The following is a 27564-nucleotide window of genomic DNA, read 5'->3' as shown; positions in this document are numbered from 1 at the left end:
CTTGCTCAATATACAGATTGAATAACATCGGGGAGAGGCTACAACCCTGTCTTACTCCCTTCCCAACCGCTGCTTCCCTTTCATGCCCCTCGACTCTTATAACTGCCATCTGGTTTCTGTACAAACTGTAAATAGCCTTTCGCTCCCTGTATTTTATCCCTGCCACTTTCAGAATTTGAAAGAGAGTATTCCAGTTAACATTGTCAAAAGCTTTCTATAAGTCTACAAATTCTAGAAACGTAGGTTTGCCTTTTCTTAATCTTTCTTCTAAGATAAGTCGTAAGGTCAGTATTGCCTCACGTGTTCCAACATTTCTACGGAATCCAACCTGATCTTCCCCGAGGTCGGCTTCTACCAGTTTTTCCATTCGTCTGTAAAGAACTCGCGTTAGTATTTTGCAGCTGTGACTTATTAAACTGATAGTTCGGTAATTTTCACATCTGTCAACACCTGTTTTCTTTGGGATTGGAATTATTATATTCTTCTTGAAGTCTGAGGGTATTTCGCCTGTCTCATACATCTTGCTCACCAGATGGTAGAGTTTTGTCATGACTGGCTCTCCCGAGGCCATCAGTAGTTCAAATGGAATGTTGTCTACTCCCGGGGCTTTGTTTCGACTCAGGTCTTTCAGTGCTCTGTCAAACTCTTCACGTAGTATCTTATCTCCCATTTCGTCTTCATCTACATCCTCTTCCATTTCCATAATATTGTCCTCAAGAACATCGCCCTTGTATAAACCCTTTATATACACCTTCCACCTTTCTGCCTTCCCTTCTTTGCTTAGAACTGGGTTGCCATCTGAGCTCTTGATATTCATACAAGTGGTTCTCTTCTCTCCAAAGGTCTCTTTAATTTTCCTGTAGGCAGCATCTATCTTACCCCTAGTGAGACAAGCCTCTACATCCTTACATTTGTCCTCTAGCCATCCTTGCTTAGCCATTTTGCACTTCCTGTCGATATCATTTTTGAGACGTTTGTATTCCTTTTTGCCTGCTTCATTTACTGCATTTTTATATTTTCTCCTTTCATCAATTAAATTTAATATTTCTTCTGTTACCCAAGGATTTCTATTAGCCCTCGTCTTTTTACCTACTTGATCCTCTGCTGCCTTCACTACTTCATCCCTCAGAGCTACCCATTCTTCTTCTACTGTATTTCTTTCCCCCATTCCTGTCAATTGTTCCCTTATGCTCTCCCTGAAACTCTCTACAACCTCTGGTTCTTTCAGTTTATCCAGGTCCCAGCTCCTTAAATTCCCACCTTTTTGCAGTTTCTTCAGTTTCAATCTGCAGTTCATAACCAATAGATTGTGGTCAGAATCCACATCTGCCCCAGGAAATGTCTTACAATTTAAAACCTGGTTCCTAAATCTCTGTCTTACCATTATATAATCTATCTGATACCTTTTAGTATCTCCAGGATTCTTCCAGGTATACAACCTTCTTTTATGATTCTTGAACCAAGTGTTGGCTATGATTAAGTTATGCTCTGTGCAAAATTCTACAAGGCGGCTTCCTCTTTCATTTCTTACCCCCAATCCATATTCACCTACTATGTTTCCTTCTCGCCCTTTTCCTACTGACGAATTCCAGTCACCCATGACTATTAAATTTTTGTCTCCCTTCACTACCTGAATAATTTCTTTTACCTCGTCATACATTTCATCTATTTCTTCATCATCTGCAGAGGTAGTTGGCATATAAACTTGTACTACTGTAGTAGGCATGGGCTTTGTGTCTATCTTGGCCACAATAATGCGTTCACTATGCTGTTTGTAGTAGCTTACCCGCACTCCTATTTTTTTATTCATTATTAAACCTACTCCTGCATTACCCCTATTTGATTTTGTATTTATAACCCTGTAATCACCTGACCAGAAGTCTTGTTCCTCCTGCCACCGAACTTCACTAATTCCCACTATGTCTAACTTTAACCTATCCATTTCTCTTTTTAAATTTTCTAACCTACCTGCCCGATTAAGGGATCTGACATTCCACGCTCCGATCCGTAGAACGCCAGTTTTCTTTCTCCTGATAACGATGTCCTCCTGAGTAGTCCCCGCCCGGAGATCCGAATGGGGGACTATTTTACCTCCGGAATATTTTACCCAAGAGGACGCCATCATCATTTAATCATACAGTAGAGCTGCATGTCGTCGGGAAAAATTACGGCTGTAGTTTCCCCTTGCTTTCAGCCGTTTGCAGTACCAGCACAGCAAGGCCGTTTTGGTTAATGTTACAAGGCCAGATCAGTCAATCATCCAGACTGTTGCCCCTGCAACTACTGAAAAGGCTGCTGCCCCTCTTCAGGAACCACATGTTTGTCTGGCCTCTCAACAGATACCCCTCCGTTGTGGTTGCACCTACGGTACGGCCATCTGTATCGCTGAGGCACGCAAGCCTCCCCACCAACGGCAAGGTCCATGCTTCATGGGGGGCCTTGAGTACCACTTGTTTATTATTATCTTTGTTTGCTATCAATGTTAGCAGATTGTTCTTGTGAAACCTTTGTGTGTGTTGTTTTTCTATGTGTTTTCGTCTTGTCGTTTCCGCCATATTTGTGACGTCATGGGTCAAAGCCGACGGGTTAGATCGGACGCTTCCGTATTTCCAAAAATAATATACAGTTCGTTGCTTTTGCGTACCTATAGCATGTATCTCCATTGCTGGGACTTCAAAGTCTTTGTCCATACATAATAAGATAATATCAAACTTCCTGGTAGATTAAAACTGTGCGCCGGACTGAGACTCGAACTCGGGACCTTTGCCTTTCGCGGGCAAGTGCTCTACCAACTGAGCTACTCAAGCATGACTCACGCTCCGTCCTCACAGCTTTACTTCTGCCAGTACCTCGCCTCCTACCTTCCAAATTTTACAGAAGCTCTCCTGCGAACCTTTCAGAACTAGCACTCCTGAAAAAAAGGATATTGCAGAGACATGGCTTCGCCACAGCCTGGGGTATGTTTCCAAAATGAGATTTTCACTCTGCAGCGGAGTGTGCGCTGATACGAAACTTCCTGGCAGATTAAAACTGTGTGCCGGACCGAGACTCAAACTTGGGACCCTTGACTTTTGCGGGCAAGAACACTGGCAGAAATAAAGCTGTGAGGATGGGACGTGAGTCGTGCTTGGGTAGCTCAGTTGGTAGAGCACTCCGCTGCAGAGTGAAAATCTCATTCTGGAAGATAATATCATTTCTGACTTTAAATTCAATACTGTTCTTAACACAAATATATGATTCTCCACCTTTTGTTGTGTTTCTGCAATAAGAACATGCTTAGACATATGAGGGAAAATTAATGTGTAAGATTTAAATTTATTTGCGCTTGTACTCTGTGATGCAGATTACCGAGCTGCCTAAGAAATGAAACACTGAATTAAATTCATAGATGAAATTTTGAAACTTTTCTTAGTTAAAACAAGGGTAAGAAAATTAGATGGGATCTTGCCACTCTTATTCAGCATTGTTTTAGACAAAGTAATGTAAGATTGGGAAATGGAACTAAGAAATCAAAACTTTTGAACGTCAATTGAACTAGGGAGAGACCAAGGAAAACTGAATGTTCAATTTTCAGCATTTAGTATCTCAGTGAAATTATTGAACCAACAGAAAATCAGAAAAGCATAAGGATTTGTTTCAATTTTGTGTAACAAAAAATTTCTGTCATAAGGCACTAAAATCAGACATTACAACTCAGTAATCAGACCGACAGTTACCTACGCAAGTGAAACACTCTTATTGAAGCAAAAATTACATTTACCGGAAATTAAGAAAGTAGAGAGAATGATTATTAGAAAAATTCTGGGACCAAGATACACACTAAATGGATACAAACTGGAAAACATGGAGACAAAAGAAAAAGTATCAAACATCAAAATTGATATCAGAAAGACACGAATGAAGTTTCATGGATACCTAGTTAGATTACCTAGAAACAATCTAACTAAATGTCTATTGGATTATGTGACATCACTTAAAGCATCAGTACCCTGGATAACTTATTTATTTACTTCATGTTCTGTAGATCCTGGAACTGAGTGAATCGCAAGGATATGGAATGTGTCAAATTTTAGATAGTTCAAGCATAACTTGTGTGAATACATACAATAAAGATACAATGTAAATAAAATCAGTAGACAACAGCACAATCAATGAACAGAAAATTGTTTTTCACATATTAAGGATAAGTTATATATATATATATATATATATATATATATATATTCAAAAAGAAAGATGATGAGACTTACCGAACAAAAGCGCTGGCAGGTCGATAGACACACAAACAAACACAAACATACACACAAAATTCTAGCTTTCGCAACCAACGGTTGCCTCGTCAGGAAAGAGGGAAGGAGAAGGAAAGACAAAAGGATATGGGTTTTAAGGGAGAGGGTAAGGAGTCATTCCAATCCCGGGAGCGGAAAGACTTACCTTAGGGGGAAAAAAGGACAGGTATACACTCGCACACACACACATATCCATCCACACATACACAGACACAAGCAGACATTTGTAAAGGCAAAGAGTTTGGGCAGAGATGTCAGTCGGGACGGAAGTACAGAGGCAAAGATGATGTTGAAAGACAGGTGAGGTATGAGCGGCGGCAGATTGAAATTAGAAATTAGCGGAGATTGAGGCCTGGCGGATAGCGAGAAGAGAGGATATGCTGAAGGGCAAGTTCCCATCTCCGGAGATCTGACAGGTTGGTGTTAGTGGGAAGTATCCAGATAACCCGGATGGTGTAACACTGTGCCAAGATGTGCTGGCCGTGCACCAAGGCATGTTTAGCCACAGGGTGATCCTCATTACCAACAAACACTGTCTGCCTGTGTCCATTCATGCGAATGGACAGTTTGTTGCTGGTCATTCCCACATAGAACGCTTCACAGTGTAGGCAGGTCAGTTGGTAAATCACGTGGGTGCTATCACACGTGGCTCTGCCTTTGATCGTGTACACCTTCCGGGTTACAGGACTGGAATAGGTGGTGGTGGGAGGGTGCATGGGACAGGTTTTACACCGGGGGCGGTTACAGGGGTAGGAGCCAGAGGGTAGGGAAGGTGGTTTGGGGATTTCATAGGGATGAACTAAGAGGTTACGAAGGTTAGGTGGACGGCGGAAAGACACTCTTGGTGGAGTGGGGAGGATTTCATGAAGGATGGATCTCATTTCAGGGCAGGATTTGAGGAAGTCGTATCCCTGCTGGAGAGCCACATTCAGAATCTGATCCAGTCCCGGAAAGTATCCTGTCACAAGTGGGGCACTTTTGGGGTTCTTCTGTGGAAGGTTCCGGGTTCACATCTACATCTACATCTACATCTATACTCCGCGAGCCACCTTACGGTGTGTGGCGGAGGGTACTTATTGTACCACTATCTGATCCCCCCTTCCCTGTTCCATTCACGAATTGTGCGTGGGAAGAACGACTGCTTGTAAGTCTCCGTATTTGCTCTAATTTCTCGGATCTTTTCGTTGTGATCATTACGCGAGATATATGTGGGCGGTAGTAATATGTTGCCCATCTCTTCCCGGAATGTGCTATCTCGTAATTTCGATAATAAACCTCTCCGTATTGCGTAACGCCTTTCTTGAAGTGTCCGCCACTGGAGCTTGTTCAGCATCTCCGTAACGCTCTCGCGCTGACTAAATGTCCCCATGACGAATCGCGCTGCTTTTCGCTGGATCATGTCTATCTCTTCTATTAATCCAACCTGGTAAGGGTCCCATACTGATGAGCAATACTCAAGAATCGGACGAACAAGCGTTTTGTAAGCTACTTCTTTCGTCGATGAGTCACATTTTCTTAGAATTCTTCCTATGAATCTCAACCTGGCGCCTGCTTTTCCCACTATTTGTTTTATGTGATCATTCCACTTCAGATCGCTCCGGATAGTAACTCCTAAGTATTTTACGGTCGTTACCGCTTCCAATGATTTACCACCTATGGCATAATAGTACTGGAATGGTTTTCTGCCCCTATGTATGCGCATTATATTACATTTATCTACGTTTAGGGAAAGCTGCCAGCTGTCGCACCATGCATTAATCCTCTGCAGGTCTTCCTGGAGTACGTACGAGTCTTCTGATGTTGCTACTTTCTTGTAGACAACCGTGTCATCTGCAAATAGCCTCACGGAGCTACCGATGTTGTCAACTAAGTCATTTATGTATATTGTAAACAATAAAGGTCCTATCACGCTTCCTTGCGGTACTCCCGAAATTACCTCTACATCTGCAGATTTTGAACCGTTAAGAATGACATGTTGAGTTCTTTCTTCTAGGAAATCCTGAATCCAATCACAAACCTGGTCCGATATTCCGTAAGCTCGTATTTTTTTCATCAAACGTAAGTGCGGAACCGTATCAAATGCCTTCCTGAAGTCCAGGAATACGGCATCAATCTGCTCGCCAGTGTCTACGGCACTGTGAATTTCTTGGGCAAATAGGGCGAGCTGAGTTTCACATGATCTCTGTTTGCGGAATCCATGTTGGTTATGATGAAGGAGATTTGTATTATCTAAGAACGTCATAATACGAGAACACAAAACATGTTCCATTATTCTACAACAGATTGACGTAAGCGAAATAGGCCTATAATTATTCGCATCTGATTTATGACCCTTCTTGAAAATGGGAACGACCTGCGCTTTCTTCCAGTCGCTAGGTACTTTACGTTCTTCCAGCGATCTACGATAAATTGCTGATAGAAAGGGGGCAAGTTCTTTAGCATAATCACTGTAGAATCTTAAGGGTATCTCGTCTGGTCCGGATGCTTTTCCGCTACTAAGTGATAGCAGTTGTTTTTCAATTCCGATATCGTTTATTTCAATATTTTCCATTTTGGCGTCCGTGCGACGGCTGAAGTCAGGGACCGTGTTACGCTATCCGCCAGGTCTCATTCTCCGCTAATTTCTAATTTCAATTTGCCGCCGCTCATACCTCACCTGTCTTTCAACATCATCTTTGCCTCTGTACTTCCGTCCCGACTGACATCTCTGCCCAAACTCTTTGCCTTTACAAATGTCTGCTTGTGTCTGTGTATGTGTGGATGGATATGTGTGTGTGTGCGAGTGTATACCTGTCCTTTTTTCCCCCTAAGGTAAGTCTTTCCGCTCCCGGGATTGGAATGACTCCTTACCCTCTCCCTTAAAACCCATATCCTTTTGTCTTTCCTTCTCCTTCCCTCTTTCCTGACGAGGCAACCGTTGGTTGCGAAAGCTAGAATTTTGTGTGTATGTTTGTGTGTCTATCGACCTGCCAGCGCTTTTGTTCGGTAAGTCTCATCATCTTTCTTTTTGAATATATTTTTCCCACGTGGAATGTTTCCCTCTATTATATTCATATCATTAATTTGAACCCAACAATCACGTTTGTTATTGTTATTGTTATTGTCACTGTTACATTTCGTAGTCTTTTCTGTCATCTTATTTCCTCCTTCTGTTTTTGCCAGCAGTTTTACTATCACCTTCTCCTTTTTTACCGTAATCCAGTATACAATTTTATCCCGCCGATATATACTCAATAATACGTAATAATACGTAACCCACTTCCAAACCATAACCAAAAGTTTTTTTTTTCCGCTTTCAACACTACCGCTGCTATAAAATCCACCGTTTCCAGTTCACAAACAGTTCCTTTCAGCTATTAAACAACCTTTTCGGCTAGTTTTAATATCTTTTGCTTTATTTCCATTTCCGTTTTTCTCACATCATCGATCATTTTTAGCCGCTTCCCACAGGTTTTAACGTCATTATTTCTTCATCAGACAATTGTTAGCTTCATTTCCATAATCTGCTGCCACCACCAAACCACCCTTTTAATACATCCTCACGTAGTTTTTTCGAAATTTTCCCGTATTTCTCCACCCTTTAACGTGTTTTGGCGGCAACACAACCACCTAACCTTTATGCACATCACTATCTACCTACACAAGTTCACCACAGGATCAACATAGCCCAGCTCTAACCAACCCTTTTTCGCCTTTTTTCACACCAGATCTCCAGTTTTACCTTTATCTCTCCCCATATATTTTTATATTTCTTTTCGTTTTCATTTCAGCCTCGTGTTCCACTTTCCACCTTCTAGTACCATGTCACCCTCACAACACCTCCACAACGACCCCATTAAGTTTTATTTACATTCCCTCCGCAAACATGCCTTCGCCCTAGCCAGATTACATTAACATATTTTATTTTCTCAGGCTTGTCTGACATTTGGCATCACCCCCAAAGGCCTCACACTTAAAGTTCCCATCTCTGGCTGCAACCCTTCTTTCCATCAGTCCCTATACCAGTTCCAAACCGAACAATCCATTGCCCTCACCCACCTAATCCTTCACCTACACATCCACTCAGCCAATCAACACACCCATCAACTCCTGTCCCTAATAAAAGTCCTCAATCTTTCCTCTCCCACATCCACACCGGTTGTTCAGAGCATCCTCCTACAGGCCAACCGCAAATTAGAACAGCATGCCACCCTCCACCTTAAAAAACTATCCAATCTCCTGGTTTCCCACCTCCGGAAAGGCAACTCACTCACCCTTCACAACCTTTCCAGCAAACCTCAACCTCCTCTCATTGCACACAAACCCAGTCTCTCCCATCTACTCAATCTCCCACTTCCAGCTCCACTCCCTCCAAAACCTCAAAATTCCAATCAACACAATCTGGAACCACAACACCCCAATTCAGTAGTTAACCTCTCCTCCAAACCTCTCTCCCAATCCGAAACCTCTGTCCTATCCAAAGGCCTCACCTTCAGCCCCACTCCCAGATTTAACCAAACAGCCCTTGTCAAAGATTTACTGTCCTACACCCGTACTCTCTGCTGGAAATATCACTTTGCCACGAAGAAAAATGATCCTAATCCTACTCCTAATGATCCAACTGCCCAAGATACTATCCAAATTGAACCATGCCTGGAACAGTTCCGTCCTCCGTCACAGCGGGACCCACCTCCTCTTCCTCAAAATCACCCTCTCCTAACCTTCCAGGAATTTCTGACTTCCAGCCTTGCCTCTCAATCCTTCTTAAAAAACCTTAAACCTACTCCCAACATCACCACTGCTGAAGCCCAGGCTATCCGTGATCTGAAGGCTGACCAATCCATCGTCATTCTTCCGGCGGACAAGGGTTCCACGACTGTGGTACTTGATCGTCGGGAGTATGTGGCTGAGGGACTGCGTCAGCTTTCAGACAACACTACTTACAAAGTTTGCCATGGTAATCCCATTCCTGATGTCCAGGCGGAGCTTCAAGGAATCCTCAGAACCTTAGGCCCCCTACAAAACCTTTCACCTGACTCCATCAACCTCCTGACCCCACCAACACCCCGCACCCCTACCTTCTACCTTCTTCCCAAAATTCACAAACCCAATCATCCCGGCCGTCCCATTGTAGCTGGTTACCAAGCCCCCACAGAACGCATCTCTGCCTACGTAGATCAACACCTTCAACCCATTACATGCAGTCTCCCATCCTTCATCAAAGACACCAACCACTTTCTCGAACGCCTGGAATCCCTACCCAGTCTGTTACCCCCGGAAACCATCCTTGTAACCATTGATGCCACTTCCTTATACACAAATATTCCGCATGTCCAGGGCCTCGCTGCGATGGAGCACTTCCTTTCACGCCGATCACCTGCCGTCCTACCTAAAACCTCTTTCCTCATTACCTTAGCCAGCTTCATCCTGACCCACAACTTCTTCACTTTTGAAGGCCGGACATACCAACAATTAAAGGGAACAGCCATGGGTACCAGGATGGCCCCCTCGTACGCCAACCTATTCATGGGTCGCTTAGAGGAAGCCTTCTTGGTTACCCAGGCCTGCCAACCCAAAGTTTGGTACAGATTTATTGATGACATTTTCATGATCTGGACTCACAGTGAAGAAGAACTCCAGAATTTCCTCTCCAACCTCAACTCCTTTGGTTCCATCAGATTCACCTGGTCCTACTCTAAATCCCATGCCACTTTCCTTGACGTTGACCTCCACCTGTCCAATAGCCAGCTTCACACGTCCGTCCACATCAAACCCACCAACAAGCAACAGTACCTCCATTATGACAGCTGCCACCCATTCCACATCAAACGGTCCCTTCCCTACAGCCTAGGTCTTCGTGGCAAACGAATCTGCTCCAGTCCGGAATCCTTGAACCATTACACCAACAACCTGAAAACAGCTTTTGCATCCCGTAACTACCCTCCCGACCTGGTACAGAAGCAAATAACCAGAGCCACTTCCTCATCTCCTCAAACCCGGAACCTTCCACAGAAGAACCCCAAAAGTGCCCCACTTGTGACAGGATACTTTCCGGGACTGGATCAGATTCTGAATGTGGCTCTCCAGCAGGGATACGACTTCCTCAAATCCTGCCCTGAAATGAGATCCATCCTTCATGAAATCCTCCCCACTCCACCAAGAGTGTCTTTCCGCCGTCCACCTAACCTTCGTAACCTCTTAGTTCATCCCTATGAAATCCCCAAACCACCTTCCCTACCCTCTGGCTCCTACCCCTGTAACCGCCCCCGGTGTAAAACCTGTCCCATGCACCCTCCCACCACCACCTATTCCAGTCCTGTAACCCGGAAGGTGTACACGATCAAAGGCAGAGCCACGTGTGATAGCACCCACGTGATTTACCAACTGACCTGCCTACACTGTGAAGCGTTCTATGTGGGAATGACCAGCAACAAACTGTCCATTCGCATGAATGGACACAGGCAGACAGTGTTTGTTGGTAATGAGGATCACCCTGTGGCTAAACATGCCTTGGTGCACGGCCAGCACATCTTGGCACAGTGTTACACCATCCGGGTTATCTGGATACTTCCCACTAACACCAACCTGTCAGAACTCCGGAGATGGGAACTTGCCCTTCAGCATATCCTCTCTTCTCGCTATCCGCCAGGCCTCAATCTCCGCTAATTTCTAATTTCAATCTGCCGCCGCTCATACCTCACCTGTCTTTCAACATCATCTTTGCCTCTGTACTTCCGTCCCGACTGACATCTCTGCCCAAACTTTTTGCCTTTACAAATGTCTGCTTGTGTCTGTGTATGTGTGGATGGATATGTGTGTGTGTGCGAGTGTATACCTGTCCTTTTTTCCCCCTAAGGTAAGTCTTTCCGCTCCCGGGATTGGAATGACTCCTTACCCTCTCCCTTAAAACCCATATCCTTTTGTCTTTCCTTCTCCTTCCCTCTTACCTGACGAGGCAACCGTTGGTTGCGAAAGCTAGAATTTTGTGTGTATGTTTGTGTTTGTTTGTGTGTCTATCGACCTGCCAGCGCTTTTGTTCGGTAAGTCTCATCATCTTTCTTTTTGAATATATTTTTCCCACGTGGAATGTTTCCCTCTATTATATATATATATAAGACATATGTCTGTATATGTGTGGATGGATATGTGTGTGTGTGCGAATGTGTACCCGTCCTTTTTTCCCCCTAAGGTAAGTCTTTCTGCTCCCGGGACTGGAATGACTCCTTACCCTCTCCCTTAAAACCCACATCCTTTCGTCTTTCCCTCTCCTTCCCTCTTTCCTGATGAGGCAACAGTTTGTTGCGAAAGCTTGAATTTTGTGTGTATGTTTGTGTTCGTTTGTGTGTCTGTCGACCTGCCAGCACTTTCATTTGGTAAGTCACATTATCTTTGTTTTATATATATATATATATATATATATATATATATATATATATATATATATATATATATATATATATATAAAATATGGCATGTGTCCGATTGTACACACCTGAAATATGTCTTACATAAATGCAACAAAAAGATACAATGTAAATAAGATACTAACTAAACAACAGCACATTCAGCTAACAGAAAGTTTTTGTTTCACATGTTAAGGATGAGTAATATATACAGGAATCAAGATAAGTTCATTGTTCCTAGGGAAATACAGAAATACCAATAAATAATTTTCATATGCCTATTCAAAACAAAATTAATTACACTATTTATACAACAGTTGCAAGTTTGGTGATTATATACATTTTCTTTCACATATTCATCAATTGTATAAAAAGATTTATCTATCAGGTACTCCTTGAGAGTTTGTTTGAATGCTGACAATCTATTGTTAAGGCATTTGATGTGTGGAGGGAGAGCATTAAACAGCTTAATACTGGAGTAGTAAGCTCCTTTTTGAACGATAGTGAGACTTTTCAATTCAATGTGAAGACTGTTTTTGGTCCTTGTGTTATAGCCATGAAATTGGCTGTTATCTTTGTAGATAGAAGGGTTATTACAGGCAAAGGTCAACAAAGAAAAGATATACTGTGAGACGGTGGTAAGGATCCCCATCTTTCGAAACAAGCATCTACAAGAGTGTCTGTGATGGACACCACTCATTATTCTGGTGGCTTTTTTTTTGTGCAGTGAAAATTTTCTTTGTGAGAGGTTGTTTCCCCCAGAATATAATAGCATATGACATTAATGAATGAAAATAGCCTAAGTAAGAAACCTTAATGGTATCTACGTCAGCCACTGAAGCAATAACCTGTAATGCAAATATTGCTGAGCTAAGTGTTTTGTAAAGATGAAGAATGTGTGTCGACCAGTTGCATTTGCTGTCTATATAAGCACCCAGGAATTTTGTAACCTCAACTTTTTGTATTGCTTGATCTCTACCCTTAATGTTAATTTCTTCCAGATTTTTTTGTGGAGTATGGAATCTCATATAAAGGGTTTTATCTGTATTGAATGAGAGACCATTTGAAGAAAACCAATTTACTATATTATTGAAAACTTTGTTTGTAGTTTGTTCAAGATTGTTATCTGTAAAATCATCAGTTAGAATTGTAGTGTCATCTGCAAAAAGAGTAAATTTACTCTTTGTATCAGAACAAAATGGGAGATCATTAATGAAGATGAGAAACAGCAGTGGACCCAAAACAGAGCCTTGTGGCACACCACAACTTACTGTGCCCCACTGACTTATGTTTAGGATATTGTGGAAGCTGAGATGATCGACAATCAACCTGTGCATCAGTTTTTCAATAATCTTTGAAAAGATAGTTAAAAGGGAGATTGGTTGATAATTTGTAACATTGTCTTTCTCGAGTGGTATCACTACAGCTAGTTTTAGCCTGTCAGGGACAATTCCTTCTTGCAGCGAAGCACTGAATATGTTGCATAAGACAGGACTTATGTATTTATAGCAACATTTCAATATTTTACAGGAAATATTATCCACACCTACAGACTTTTTATTTTTTAGTGAGGTAATAATTCTTTCGATCTCTTTTACTGTAACATGAGATAAGGATGCCTGTGGGGGTGTATTACTGATAGCTTTCTGTAGACGAGCCAATGACTCATCCACAGAACCTTTACAGCCTGTCTTCTCTGCTGCTGACAAAAAGTGCCAGTTTCCCACTTTATTACATTCCAAATTGTTTTTATTTTGTTGTCAGACTTAATGCACATATTTTTTGACTTATTTATTACCTTCTTTAGGATGCTGCAGTAAAGTTTGTAGTGGTGATGTTTTTTTTTTTTTTTTGAATCATTACAAGTTCTGAGGAAATTATATAGCACCCTCTTTGTTCTGCAGGATGTTTTTATCCCTGCAGTGATCCATGACTTGTTTAATTTTTTAAAATTTTATATTTATTTTTAGGAAAAGTGGCTTCAAAAATAGACATAAATACATTTAGAAATGTATTATACTTTTTGTTCACATCTGCTTCATTGAAAACTGGACTCCAATCTATCTCTTGCAGGCTGTTGTTGAAATTTTTGATGTTTTCATCATTTATTATCCTAAAAGATTTCCAAGAATTCTCAGAACTGTTGCACAGATTGATGTCAGTGAAAGTAAGCAACTGACCTCCATGATCAGAAAGGCCAAAAATTGGACGTACACTGATACTGTTGACTCTTGACTAATCTGTAACTATATTGTCAATCAGACTTTGACAGTTCTCGATAACTCTAGTTGGAAAATTTACTACTGTCATCAGATTGTAAGAATCAACTAGATGTTCTAAATCTGCTTTAGCATTGCTTTCATTTAGGAAATCTACATTGAAATTACCTGTAATTATTAGGTTTTGAGTTCACTTGGGATAAGACAGAATCTAACTGTCTCAGGAACTCATTAGTGTTCCCTGAGGGAGCTCTGTATAGTGCTAACACTACAACTGTACGGTAACTTATAGTAATTTCTACACCATATATTTCAATATCTTGTTCAATACAGTGACTCTTTAAATCTAATGTGGTATATTATATCTTATTTTTTTTAAGTATATTACTACTCCACCATTCTTCATGATAGATTTACAGTAATGTGCTGCTAGACAGTAACCACTGAGCTGTAACATTTCAACATCTCTCATGTGGTGTTCACTAAAGCATAGAACATCAGCATCCTTTATCTGTTGTGGGTCATCTAAAAGAACAAAAATTTCGTTAACTTTGTTTGTAAGTCGTCCTACGTTATGGTGAAAAATTGTCATAGCATTGGTATTTGCTGAGAGCGGTTGCTTTTGCCTAAAAAAGTACTTGTGGGCCTAGAAACAATAGGCTCATTTTTAATTGCTTCGCTGAAATTCTGAACTTGAAAATTAGTCTGATGGGATTGCTGGAGCCATTTAAGGGGAATAGGTGTCGAGTGGGAAGATATTTTGTTGATTTCTTCCATGATTGCTGCATGTAAAAGAGTACCTAGTGCTTGTTTACCTGACCTGTTTAGGTGCATGCGATGTCTGGTAAACAACTCTCTTTGAAAATTACTCGTATCTACAACATAAGTATTGCTAAATTGTTAGCAAGTCTTCGCTAATTTAGAGTTCGTTTGAATAACAGCTTCATTTACATAGGATTGTGGGATTAAGTCGTGTCTCTTTGGAATATTCACAACAAATACCTTAGAATGCTGAAGAGCCGTTAATTTCTCCTTAAGTGATCGTGTAACATCAAAACCTTCACTGCAGGCTACATTGTTCGAACCACCTATTATAATCACATAATCGTTTTTTACTCTTTCAGGATCACAGCCTGCTACGAGTTCCTGAATTTTCGCACCAGGTTTCACTATTCCACAAACATAGCACTATTAAAACTGTTTTTTACAATTTCAGCTATACTTCTTCCATGACTGTCGGCAAAAGTATGAACACGCTCAGTTTTATTCTCACCAGAAATTTCACTTCTTGCTGCTGGTACTTCAGGCTTTGGCAAATCAAACATAACTTTTTTGCGACAATTTACATTTTTTGGAATGCTATCCAAGGTCACTTTAACATTCGAATTCAACTTCAGTTCTGAGTCATTCACTGGAATACTGTTACTAGAATAGCGTATATTCTCAAACCTTGTATCATTTACTGTCGGTGGCATTTTCGCGCGTTTTAGTACTTCAGGCTGTCATTTTCTCTTCTGAGGCTGTTGATGACACACTGTAAACTTGAAATACATTAAGAAGGGTTTGATGCAAGCAAAAACTGCTGTAAGTGGTATGGAGATGCTTTGGGAATCCCTGTAGGGAAGGCAATGTTCTTTTCAAGAAACACTATTGAGAAAATTTAGAGTACCAGCATTTCAAGCTGACTGCTGAAGAATTCTACCACCACCAACATACACTGTGTGTAAGGATCGCAAAGATAAGAGAGTGGAATCACCCTCTAACCTTTCTCCCCTCTCCCATCTTTGTACCACATTTTACACTGTGTTGTCTGTTAAGATTATTAATGTAGTCAATGTTTTTGTGTTTTTCTTGCTTCTTCTGGTACTAGTCATCCGGAAGGCTGATATTTATTTACCCTCATAAGAATATGAGAGCTCTATTCCAGTTAGATAACATAACTCTTTTGGTCCATGGTTCTGTTGATTCTTCATCCTAGATGTATTATATACCTCTGTTTTCACCTAAGAACCTATCATGATGTATCACATTACTTTGAATTGATAATTCTCTCTATTGGGTATCATAAATTTACCTCTTTTTTTTTTTCTTTGAAAATGCTTGTAGCGAGATTATTGTTTTAATTTCATATGTAATTTGAGTTTCAGTTATTTTGTTTTGTAATTCATCTTTTGTTGGCTGCTAGTTACCTCACTCTTCCAAATCTTTACTGACTACTACTGCTGTTTCAAACATCTTCCATTCTCAGTTGTGGATGCTTTGAGTTAAATATTGAAAGTTTCTTAACCTTCACAAATTTTAAAGGTACCTGCAGTGGACGCTACCAGTACAGCTGACTCAATTTTTCTTCCTGTCCTCTTGCTTTTACCAACAAATTTAAGTGACATAACACCATTTGTTTTGCAAATGGTTCAGGGTATCAAAACATGGTTTTCAGCAAATGAATGTACACAGAGGGGGCATAATTTTTTTTGCACAGTTAATACTCTTTAACTTTTGTATTAACATACAAATTTTTGGTATCTTGAATCTTTCAGCAGATGAATGCGCTTTATTTCCAATTTAATTTTTATTTGAACCCATAACAAGTAATCGTGAGCTAGGATGACTGATTTAACACCAGTTTCTGTTATTGTTTGTTGCAGAATTGAAGCAAAATGGCTGTGGACAGACTGAAGACCATACAGCGCCATCTGCAGCACCGCTTGGAGTGCCCTCGTCCCGTATCCTTCACTGATTGTCTCACAAAGGCAGCAGGCTGCTGCAAAAATATGAGATCATAAAAATTAGCAACAGGACACAGAACATTAGGTCACTATGCTTGTACAGCCAATTTTGTTCAACCTTTCCTCCTATTTTCCAAACAAATGAACACCAGTAAGTTGTAACACAAGTTAATATCCCTTGTGAGAAGACTAATTGTAAAGGAATGAAATACACTCCTGGAAATTGAAATAAGAACACTGTGAATTCATTGTCTCAGGAAGGGGAAACTTTATTGACACATTCCTGGGGTCAGATACATCACATGATCACACTGACAGAACCACAGGCACATAGACACAGGCAACAGAGCATGCACAATGTCGGCACTAGTACAGTGTATATCCACCTTTCGCAGCAATGCAGGCTGCTATTCTCCCATGGAGACGATCGTAGAGATGCTGGATGTAGTCCTGTGGAACGGCTTGCCATGCCATTTCCACCTGGCGCCTCAGTTGGACTAGCGTTCGTGCTGGACGTGCAGACCGCGTGAGACGACGCTTCATCCAGTCCCAAACATGCTCAATGGGGGACAGATCCGGAGATCTTGCTGGCCAGGGTAGTTGACTTACACCTTCTAGAGCACGTTGGGTGGCACGGGATACATGCGGACATGCATTGTCCTGTTGGAACAGCAAGTTCCCTTGCCGGTCTAGGAATGGTAGAACGATGGGTTCGATGACGGTTTGGATGTACCGTGCACTATTCAGTGTCCCCTCGACGATCACCAGTGGTGTACGGCCACTGTAGGAGATCGCTCCCCACACCATGATGCCGGGTGTTGGCCCTGTGTGCCTCGGTCGTATGCAGTCCTGATTGTGGCGCTCACCTGCACGGCGCCAAACACGCATACGACCATCATTGGCACCAAGGCAGAAGCGACTCTCATCGCTGAAGACGACACGTCTCCATTCGCCCCTCCATTCACGCCTGTCACGACACCACTGGAGGCGGGCTGCACGATGTTGGGGCGTGAGCGGAAGACGGCCTAACGGTGTGTGGGACCATAGCCCAGCTTCATGGAGACGGTTGCGAATGGTCCTCGTCGATACCCCAGGAGCAACAGTGTCCCTAATTTGCTGGGAAGTGGCGGTGCGGTCCCCTACGGCACTGCGTAGGATCCTACGGTCTTGGCGTGCATCCGTGCGTCGCTGCGGTCCGGTCCCAGGTCGACGGGCACGTGCACCTTCCGCCGACCACTGGTGACAACATCGATGTACTGTGGAGACCTCACTCCCCACGTGTTGAGCAATTCGGCGGTACGTCCACCCGGCCTCCCGCATGCCCACTATATGCCCTCGCTCAAAGTCCGTCAACTGCACATACGGTTCACGTCCACACTGTCGCGGCATGCTACCAGTGTTAAAGACTGCGATGGAGCTCCGTATGCCACGGCAAACTGGCTGACACTGACGGCGGCGGTGCACAAATGCTGCGCAGCTAGCGCCATTCGACGGCCAACACCGCGGTTCCTGGTGTGTCTGCTGTGCCGTGCGTGTGATCATTGCTTGTACAGCCCTCTCGCAGTGTCCGGAGCAAGTATGGTGGGTCTGACACACCGGTGTCAATGTGTTCTTTTTTCCATTTCCAGGAGTGTATTTGGCCACCAAATTCAGTTACTCTATTGACAGTGACCGAAAGCACTGAGATTAAAAATAACCAACCAAATAGTTATAGGTACACTGTATTTAGTGTTGCAGATGGAGAGGGAATAGCTGAGCTTCTTGTTCAGTGACCTGACTTGGTGATACACGGCCATTCTTCAGTTTCTTTTTAACATAATTTCAATCAATTCCAGAGATTTAAATCCCATCACCAGGCTGGCACCTTCTAGGATTTATCAATAATCAACATTGCTGATCAAGACCCCCAATCCGAATGGGAGTCACGACACTGCAACAACCACCAGCCGACAAACCAACTGGCGAGTCAGCTTCTGAAGGGCACCTGAGGATGGTATTCGAGCATCCCAAAGTTGACTGCATGAGAGTCAATACATTTCTGGGGGGATACAGTACAATTAGCAAATGAATTGAATAAATAGAAGCAGATAATTTACTCGAGTTTACAATGCACTGATTGCTGTCACATATCAGTCTGAAGCCCACAATCAACAAAGAGATTACATAAGAAATTAAAGCACTCAAAACAGTTATTCTTCCGGTTAGCTGTATGAAGAGGAGAATTAAGTCCATCAGAATGTAAAACTCGCAGAGATGGGAAGACTGGCTTGTACTTGCCTACAGCAGACACAACTCACAGTGCTACTGATAGAAAGTGGACAGCTGTGGGAACAGTGGGTTCCTTCTTCAAGGAGGATGAGGAATTTGCTGTGGAGGATCGGTAAGGGAAGCTAACTCAGATTGCAAGTTAGACGAGAAAGGGGGCAAAAACAGAGAAAGGACGACAGAACATCAGTGTGCTGCAGGATCTCTGAGCACATTCAGAACATAAATACTGTGAGTTTCCTACATCTGCATGATTACTCTGCAACTAACATTTAGGTGTTTGGCAGATGCTCCTCAGAACGACTTGTTGGTAATGTTTCATGTGATGTGGTGGGAAGTGAATGCAACAAATTGCATGCCGAATGTCGCTAGCTAGTTACAGTGGTTGTTCCTAATTTCCTGTGCTTCAGACATGTCAATTGGTAATTTGTTTCACCCACACCAATATGTCCTATCATAACTACCATATTGGAAATTGCAACTTATTGGGAAAACATGGCGAAATGTTTTTGATGACTAAGATTTTAGGGTTTATACTGGACAACCAGAATACATTAATACTTGGTTCCTTTTACTGATCCCTTGATTCAGATGAAGCATTTGTTGAACAGTTCAAAGAAAACTTGGGTGTCATTTCAAATTATACATTGGTGAAAATACATGCTTAAAGCTGGTTGTAGGTATAACACAACATCCGAAATTGTACTGAATGCCTTCTCAGAAAATTATTTTGAACAATTAGTTCAGGAGCCCACTTGAAGTGTAAATGGTTGTGAAGACATACTTGACCATTTAGCAACAAATAATCCTAACCAAATAGGGAGTGTCATGCCAGATACAGGGATTAGTTTGTGGCTAGTCTAAATACCATAACATCCAAATCTATCAAACATAAATGCACAGTTCATCTACTTAAAAAATCAGATAAAAATCTCTAGACACCTTCCTGAGAGACAGTCTCCTTTTATTCCAATTTGACTATGTAAGCATGGACCTTGCCGTTGGTGGGAAGGCTTGCGTGCCTCAACGATACAGATAGCCGTAGGTTGGTGTAACCACAACGGGGGGCGGGGTTATCTGTTGAGAGGCCAGACAAATGCGTGGTTCCTGAAGAGGGCCAGCAGCCTTTTCAGTAGTTGCAGGGGCAACAGTCTGGATGATTGACTGATGTGGCCTTGTAACACTAACCAAAATGGCCTTGCTGTTCTGGTACTGCGAACAGCTGAAAGCAAGGGGAAACTACAGACATAATTTTTCCCGAAGGCATGCAGCTTTACTGTATGATTAAATGATGATGGCGTCCTCTTGGGTAAAATATTCCGGAGGTAAAATAGTCCCCCATTCGGATCTCCGGGCGGGGACTACTCAAGAGGACGTCGTTATCAGGAGAAAGAAAACTGGCGTTCTACGGATCGGAGCGTGGAATGTCAGATCCCTTAATCGGGCAGGTAGGTTAGAAAATTTAAAAATGGAAATGGATAGGTTAAAGTTAGATATAGTGGGAATTAGTGAAGTTCGATGGCAGGAGGAACAAGACTTTTGGTCAGGTGAATACAGGTTTATAAATACAAAATCAAATAGGGGTAATGCATTAGTAGGTTTAATAATGAATAAATAAATAGGAGTACGGGTAAGCTACTACAAACAGCATAGTGAACACATTATTGTGGCCAAGATAGACACGAAGCCCACGCCTACTACAATAGTACAAGTCTATATGCCAACTAGCACTGCAGATGATGATGAAATTGATGAAATGTATGATGAGATAAAAGAAATTATTCAGGTAGTGAAGGGAGACGAAAATTTAATAGTCATGGGTGACTGGAATTCGAGAGTAGGAAAAGGGAGAGAAGGAGACATAGTAGGTGAATATGGATTGGGGCTAAGAAATGAAAGAGAAAGCCGCCTGGTAGAGTTTTGAGCAGAGCATAACTTAACCATAGCTAACATTTGGTTCAAGAATCATGAAATAAGATTGTATACATGGAAGAACCCTGTGGAGATACCAAAAAGGTATATTACCTTTTATATAACGGTAAGACAGAGATTTAGGAACCAGGTTTTAAATTGTGAGACATTTCCAGGGGCAGATGTGGACTCTGACCACAATCTATTGGCTATGAACTGTAGATTAAAACTGAAGAAACTGCAAAAAGGTGGGAATTTAAGGAGATGGGACCTGGATAAACTGAAAGAACTAGAGGTTGTATAGAGTTTCAGGGAGAGCATAAGGGAACAATTAACAGGAATGGGGGAAAGAAATACAGTAGAAGAAGAATGGGTAGCTTTGAGGGATGAAATAGTGAAGGTAGCAGAGGATCAAATAAGTAAAAAGACGAGGGCTAGTAGAAACTCTTGGGTAACAGAAGAAATACTGAATTTAATTGATGAAAGGAGAAAATATAAAAATGCAGTAAATGAAGCAGGCAAAAAGGAATACAAACATCTCAAAAATGATATCGACAGGAAGTGCAAAATAGCTAAGCAGGGACGGCTAGAGGACAAATGTAAGGATGTAGAGGCTTATCTCACTAGGGGTATGATAGATACTGCCTACAGGAAAATTAAAGAGACCTTTGGAGAAAAGAGAGCCACTTGTATGAATATCAAAAGCTCAGATGGATACCCAGCTCTAAGCAAAGAAGGGAAAGCAGAAAGATGAAAGGAGTATGTAGAGGGTCTATACGAGGGCGATGTTCTTGAGGGCAATATTATGGAAATGGAAGAGGATGTAGATGAAGATGAAATGGGAGATACGATACTACGTGAAGAGTTTGACAGAGCACTGGAAGACCTAAGTTGAAACAAGGCCCCAGAGTAGACAACATTTCATTAGAACTACTGACAGCTTTGGGAGAGCCAGCCCTGACAAAACTCTACCATCTAGTGAACACGATGTATGAGACAGGTGAAATACTGACAGACTTCAAGAAGAATATAATAATTCCAATCCCAAAGAAAGCAGGTGTTGACAGATGCGAAAATTACCGAACTATCAGTTTAATAAGTCACAGCTGCAAAATACTAACACGAATTCTTTACAGACGAATGGAAAAACTGGTAGAAGCTGACCTCGGGGAAGATCAGTTTGGATTCCATAGAAATGTTGGAACACGTGAGGCAATACTGACCCTTATCTTAGAAGAAAGATTAAGGAAAGGCAAACCTACGTTTCTAGCATTTGTAGACTTAGAGAAAGCTTTTGACAATGTTGATTGGAATACTCTCTTTCAAATTCTGAAGGTGGCAGGGGTAAAATACAGGGAGCGAAAGGCGATTTACAATTTGTACAGAAACCAGATGGCAGTTATAAGAGTCGAGGGGCATGAAAGGGAAGCAGTGGTTGGGACGGGAGTGAGACAGAGTTGTAGCATATCCTCGTTGTTATTCAATCTGTATATTGAGCAAGCAATAAAGGAAACAAAAGAAAAGTTCGGAGTAGGTATTCAAATCCATGGAGAAGAAATAAAAACTTTGAGGTTTGCTGATGACATTGTAATTCTGTCAGAGAAAGCAAGGGACTTGGAAGAGCAGTTGAACGGAATGGCCAGTGTCTTGAAAGGAGGATATAAGATGAACATCAACAAAAGCAAAATGAGGATAATGGAATGTAGTCGAATTAAGTCGGTTGATGCTGAGGGATTTAGATTAGGAAATGAGACACTTAAAGTAGTAAAGGAGTTTTGCTGTTTGGGGAGCAAAATAACTGATGATGGTCGAAGTAGAGAGGATATAAAATGTAGACTGGCAATGGCAAGGAAAGCGTTTCTGAAGAAGAGAAATTTGTTAACATCGAGTATAGATTTAAGTGTCAGGAAGTTGTTTCTTATAGTATTTGTATGGAGTGTAGCCATGTATGGAAGTGAAATGTGGACGTTAAATAGTTTAGACAAGAAGAGAATAGAAGCTTTTGAAATGTGGTGCTACAGAAGAATGCTGAAGATTAGGTGGGTAGATCACATAACTAATGAGGAGGTACTGAATAGATTTGGGGAGAAGAGGAGCTTGTGGCTCAACTTGACAAGAAGAAGGGATCGGTTGATAGGACATGTTCTGAGACATTGAGGGATCACCAATTTAGTATTGGAGGGCAGCATGGAGGGTAAAAATCGTAGAGGGAGAGCAAGAGATGAATACACTAAGTAGATTCAGAAGGATGTAGGCTGCATTAGATACTGGGAGATGAAGAAGCTTGCACAGGATAGAGTAGCATGGAGAGCTGCATCAAACCAGCCTCAGGACTGAAGACCACAACAACAACAACAACAACAACAAGCATGGACTTGATATAGTTTAAATTGAAAGAAATAGTATTGACACCAATTGATAGATATATATCAAATAAATTAATAAGAGATGATACTGATCTCCCATGATACACAAAACAGATCAGAACGCTATTGCAGAAGCAACAAAAAAAGCATGGCAAATTTAAAAGAAATAAAAATCTGCAAGATCTGCAAAGTTTTACAGAAGCTCAAAATTTAGTGCAAACTTCAGTGCGAGATGCTTTTAATAGTTGCCAAAACAAAACTCTGTCTTGGTATCTGACAGAAAACCCAGAGAGATAATGCTTGTATGTGAAGTACACCAGTGGCAAGACACAATCAGTGCCTTCACTACACAGTAACAGTGGTGGTATTATTGATGATGAACAAGTTTTCTGAAATTCCTTCAAAGAAGAAGATGAAGTGAACATTCCAGAATTTGAATCAAGAACAACTGCTAACAAGATTAACTTAGAAGTAGATATCCTCGGATTAGCAAAGTAGCTTAAAACCCTTCAGAAAGGCAAGGCCTCTGGTCTGGATTATGTACAAGTCGATTTCTTTCAGAGTATGCTTATACAGTAGCTCCTTACTTAGCTGTCATATACAACCACTCACTCATGGAATGATCCATACCCAAAGACTGGAAAATTTGCACAAGTCACATCAATACCCAAGAAAGGGAATTGGAATAATCTGCTGAATTACAGACTCATATCACTAATGTTGATTTGCAGTAATATTTTGGAACATTTTGCTGTGCTCAAACATTGTGAATCACCTTGAAGAAAATGCTTTATTGACGAACAGCCACTCAGATTCAAAAAAATATTGTTCTTGTGAAACACAACTAGCTCTTTAGTTCCATGAAGCAATGAGTGCTATCGACAGGGGATGTCAGATTGATTCCGTATTTTTAGATTTCCAGTAGGCTTTTGACACTGTTCCTCACAAGTGACTTCTAATTAAATTGCATGCTTATGGTGTATTATCTCAGTTGTGTGACTAGATCTGTGATTTCCTGTCAGATATGTCACAGTTGGTAATAATTGTTGGAAAGTCATTGAGTAAAACAGAAGTAATGTCTGTCATTCCCTGAGAAAGTGTTATATGCTATCTGTTGTTCCTGATCTACATCAACGATTTAGGAGACAATCTTAGTAGCCCTCTTAGATTGTTTGCAGATGATGCTGTCATTTAACATCTTGTAAAGACATCAGATGATCCAAAAGAACTGCAAAATGATTTAGACAAGATATTTGTATGGTGCAAAAATTGGTAATTGACTCTAAATTATGAAAAATGTGAAGTCATCAGCATGAGTACCAAAGGAATCCACTAAATTTCAGTTGTACAATACACCACACAAATCTAAAGGCTGTAAACTCAACTAAATACTTAGGGGCTACAATTATGAATAATTTAAATTTGAATGATCACACAGGAAATGTTGTGGGGAAAGTGAACCAAATGCTGCATTTTATTGGCTGAACACTTACTAAGTGCCAAAGGCCTACTGAAGAGGCTGCCTACACTATGCTTGTCTACCCTCTTCTGGAATATTGCTGTGCAGTATGGGATCTGTGTCAGATAGGACTGACAGAGGACATCGAAAAGCTTCAAAGAAGGTAGCTCGTTTTGCATTATCGTGAAATAAGGGAGAGAGGCTGTGGATATTATACACAAATTGAGGTGGTGGTCATTAAAACAAAGGTGATATTCACTGTGACTGGACCTTTTCATGAAATGTCAATCACCAACTTTCTCATCAGAGTGAAAATATTTTGTTGGTGCCCACCTACATGGGGAGAAATGATCATCATAAGAAATTAAGAGAAATTGAAGTTTACACAGAAAGATTAGTGTGTTTGTCTTTCCCACACGCTGTTAGAGAGTGGAACAGTAGAGGAGCAGCTTGAAGGTGGTTCAGTGAACCCTCTACCAGACACTTAATCATGAATTGCAGAAAATCGTGGTGGTGTACATGTATAGCATGATAAAACATTTTCATACTGAAATAGCACATCGGGCATACAGCAAGGATCAGTAATCACATGGGGACATGGGGTCCCAAACACCATGAGAGGCAGTTGTGGGTGTATGTAGGCTGGCCTTATCAGACTGCTTGATTGGGCTGTACTTTCTCTCATTCAAATTGATGGTCGCACATATGTCGTATTCCTGCTAGAGGTTCTGCTGGACGTGCTGAATGATGTTCCCATGCCCATTTGTCATCTCATTCGATTTCAGCACTATGGAGCCCATGCTCATTTCAGTTGATAAATGGTGGCACACATGCAGGCAACCTTTCCCAGACACTGGATTGGTCGTGGTGGGCCAGTCACATGGTCACCACCATCACCCAATCTGTCCCCGACATCCAGTTCTTTGGTCAGAATGCTAATGTCACTTCCAGAATCTAAAATAATGTTCACCCACATTATATGAACCTGTAATTATCAGTTTTCTATTTATAGCATTTTTAAGTATGTTGTTTTCAAACAATAAATCTTCCTGCAATCTTCTGTCATCATCATATCTTATATGATTAATAATTAGAGGCCTATCATGATTTTAGGTTGCCCATTGCAGAAGTTGACTGATCTGGCCTTGTAACACCAACCAAAACGGCCTTGCTGTGCTGGTACTGCGAACGGCTGAAATCAAGGGGAAACTATGGCCGTAATTTTTCCCGAGGGCATGCAGCTTTACTGTATGGATAAATGATGATGGCGTCCTCTTGGGTAAAATATTCCGGAGGTGAAATAGTCCCTCATTCGGATCTCCGGGCGGGGACTACTCAGGAGGACGTTGTTATCAGAAGAAAGAAAACTGGCGTTCTCCGGATCGGAGCGTGGAATGTCAGATCCCTTAATCAGGCAGGTAGGTTAGAAAATTTAAAAAGGGAAATGGGTAGGTTAAAGTTGGATATAGTAGGAATTAGTGAAGTTCGGTGGCAGGAGGAACAAGACTTTTGGTCAGTTGAATTCAGGGTTATAAATACAAAATCAAATAGGGGTAATGCAGGAGTAGGTTTAATAATGAATAAATAAATAGGAATGCGGGTAAGCTACTACAAACAGCACAGCGAACGCATTGTTGTGGCCAAGATAGACACGAAGCCCACGCCTATGACAATAGTACAAGTCTATAGGCCAACTAGCTCTGCGGATGATGAAGAAATTGAAGAAATGTATGATGAAATAAAAGAAATTATTCAGATAGTGAAGGGAGACGAAAATTTAATAGTCATGGGTGACTGGAATTCAGTAGTAGGAAAAGGGAGAGAAGGAAACGTAGTAGGTGAATATGGATTGGGGGTAAGAAATGAAAGAGGAAGCCGCCTGGTGGAATTTTGCACAGAGCACAACTTAATCATAGCTAACACTTGGTTCAAGAATCATAAAAGAAGGTTGTATACATGGAAGAATCCTGGAGATACTAAAAGGTATCAGACAGATTATGTAATGGTAAGACAGAGATTTAGGAACCAGGTTTTAAATTGTACAACATTTCCAGGGGCAGATGTGGACTCGGACCACAATCTGTTGGTTATGATCTGTAGATTAAAACTGAAGAATCTGCAAAAAGGTGGGAATTTAAGGACATGGGACCTGGATAAACTGACTAAACCAGAGACTGTACAGAGTTTCAGGGACAGCATAAGGGAACAATTGACAGGAATGGGGGAAAGAAATACAGTAGAAGAAGAATGGGTAGCTTTGAGGAATGAAGTAGTGAAGGCAGCAGAGGATCAAGTAGGTAAAAAGACGAGGGATAGTAGAAATCCTTAGGTGACAGAAGAGATATTGAATTTAGTTGATGAAAGGAGAAAATATAAAAATGCAGTAAATGAAGCAGGCAAAAAAGGAATACAAACGTCTCAAAAATGAGATTGACAGGAAGTGCAAAATGGCTAAGCAGGCATGGCTAGAGGACAAATGTAAGGATGTAGAGGCTTATTTCACCAGGTGTATGATAGATACTGCCTACAGGAAAATTAAAGAGACCTTTGGAGAAAAGAGAACGACTTGTATGAATATCAAGAGCTCAGATGGGAACCCAGTTCTAAGCAAAGAAAGGAAAGCAGAAAGGTGGAAGGAGTATATAGAGGGTCTATACAAGGGCGATGTACTTGAGGGCAATGTTATAGAAATGGAAGAGGATGTAGATGAAGATGAAATGGGAGATACGATACTGCGTGAAGAGTTTGATAGAGCACTGAAAGACCTAAGTTGAAACAAGGCCCAGGGAGTAAACATTTCATCAGAACTACTGACAGCCTCGGGAGAGCCAGTCCTGACAAAACTCTACCATCTGGTGAGCAAAATGTATGAGACAGGCCAAATGCCCTCAGACTTCAAGAAGAATATAATAATTCCAATCCCAAAGAAAGCAGGCGTTGACAGATG

At 41.5% G+C, this 27564-nt stretch overlaps 1 protein-coding gene across 2 annotated transcripts in view; it reads left to right on the top strand.

Moving 5' to 3' along the window:
* Positions 1 to 27564, top strand: part of LOC126092853 (phytanoyl-CoA dioxygenase, peroxisomal-like) — an 85035-nt gene that overhangs the window by 4747 nt on the left and 52724 nt on the right. For both annotated transcript variants that reach the window (XM_049908593.1, XM_049908586.1), the window contains exon 2: positions 16536 to 16613. In XM_049908593.1, the coding sequence (XP_049764550.1) occupies positions 16548 to 16613 (66 nt within the window). In that variant the 5' untranslated portion in view covers positions 16536 to 16547. The remainder of the gene's footprint in view (positions 1 to 16535; positions 16614 to 27564) is intronic.

Source organism: Schistocerca cancellata, chromosome 1 (genome assembly GCF_023864275.1).
Source record: "Schistocerca cancellata isolate TAMUIC-IGC-003103 chromosome 1, iqSchCanc2.1, whole genome shotgun sequence".
Classification (NCBI taxonomy): domain Eukaryota; kingdom Metazoa; phylum Arthropoda; class Insecta; order Orthoptera; family Acrididae; genus Schistocerca; species Schistocerca cancellata.
The sequence above is the reverse complement of the archived record's forward strand: the minus strand, read 5'-3'. Positions and strand labels throughout refer to the sequence as shown.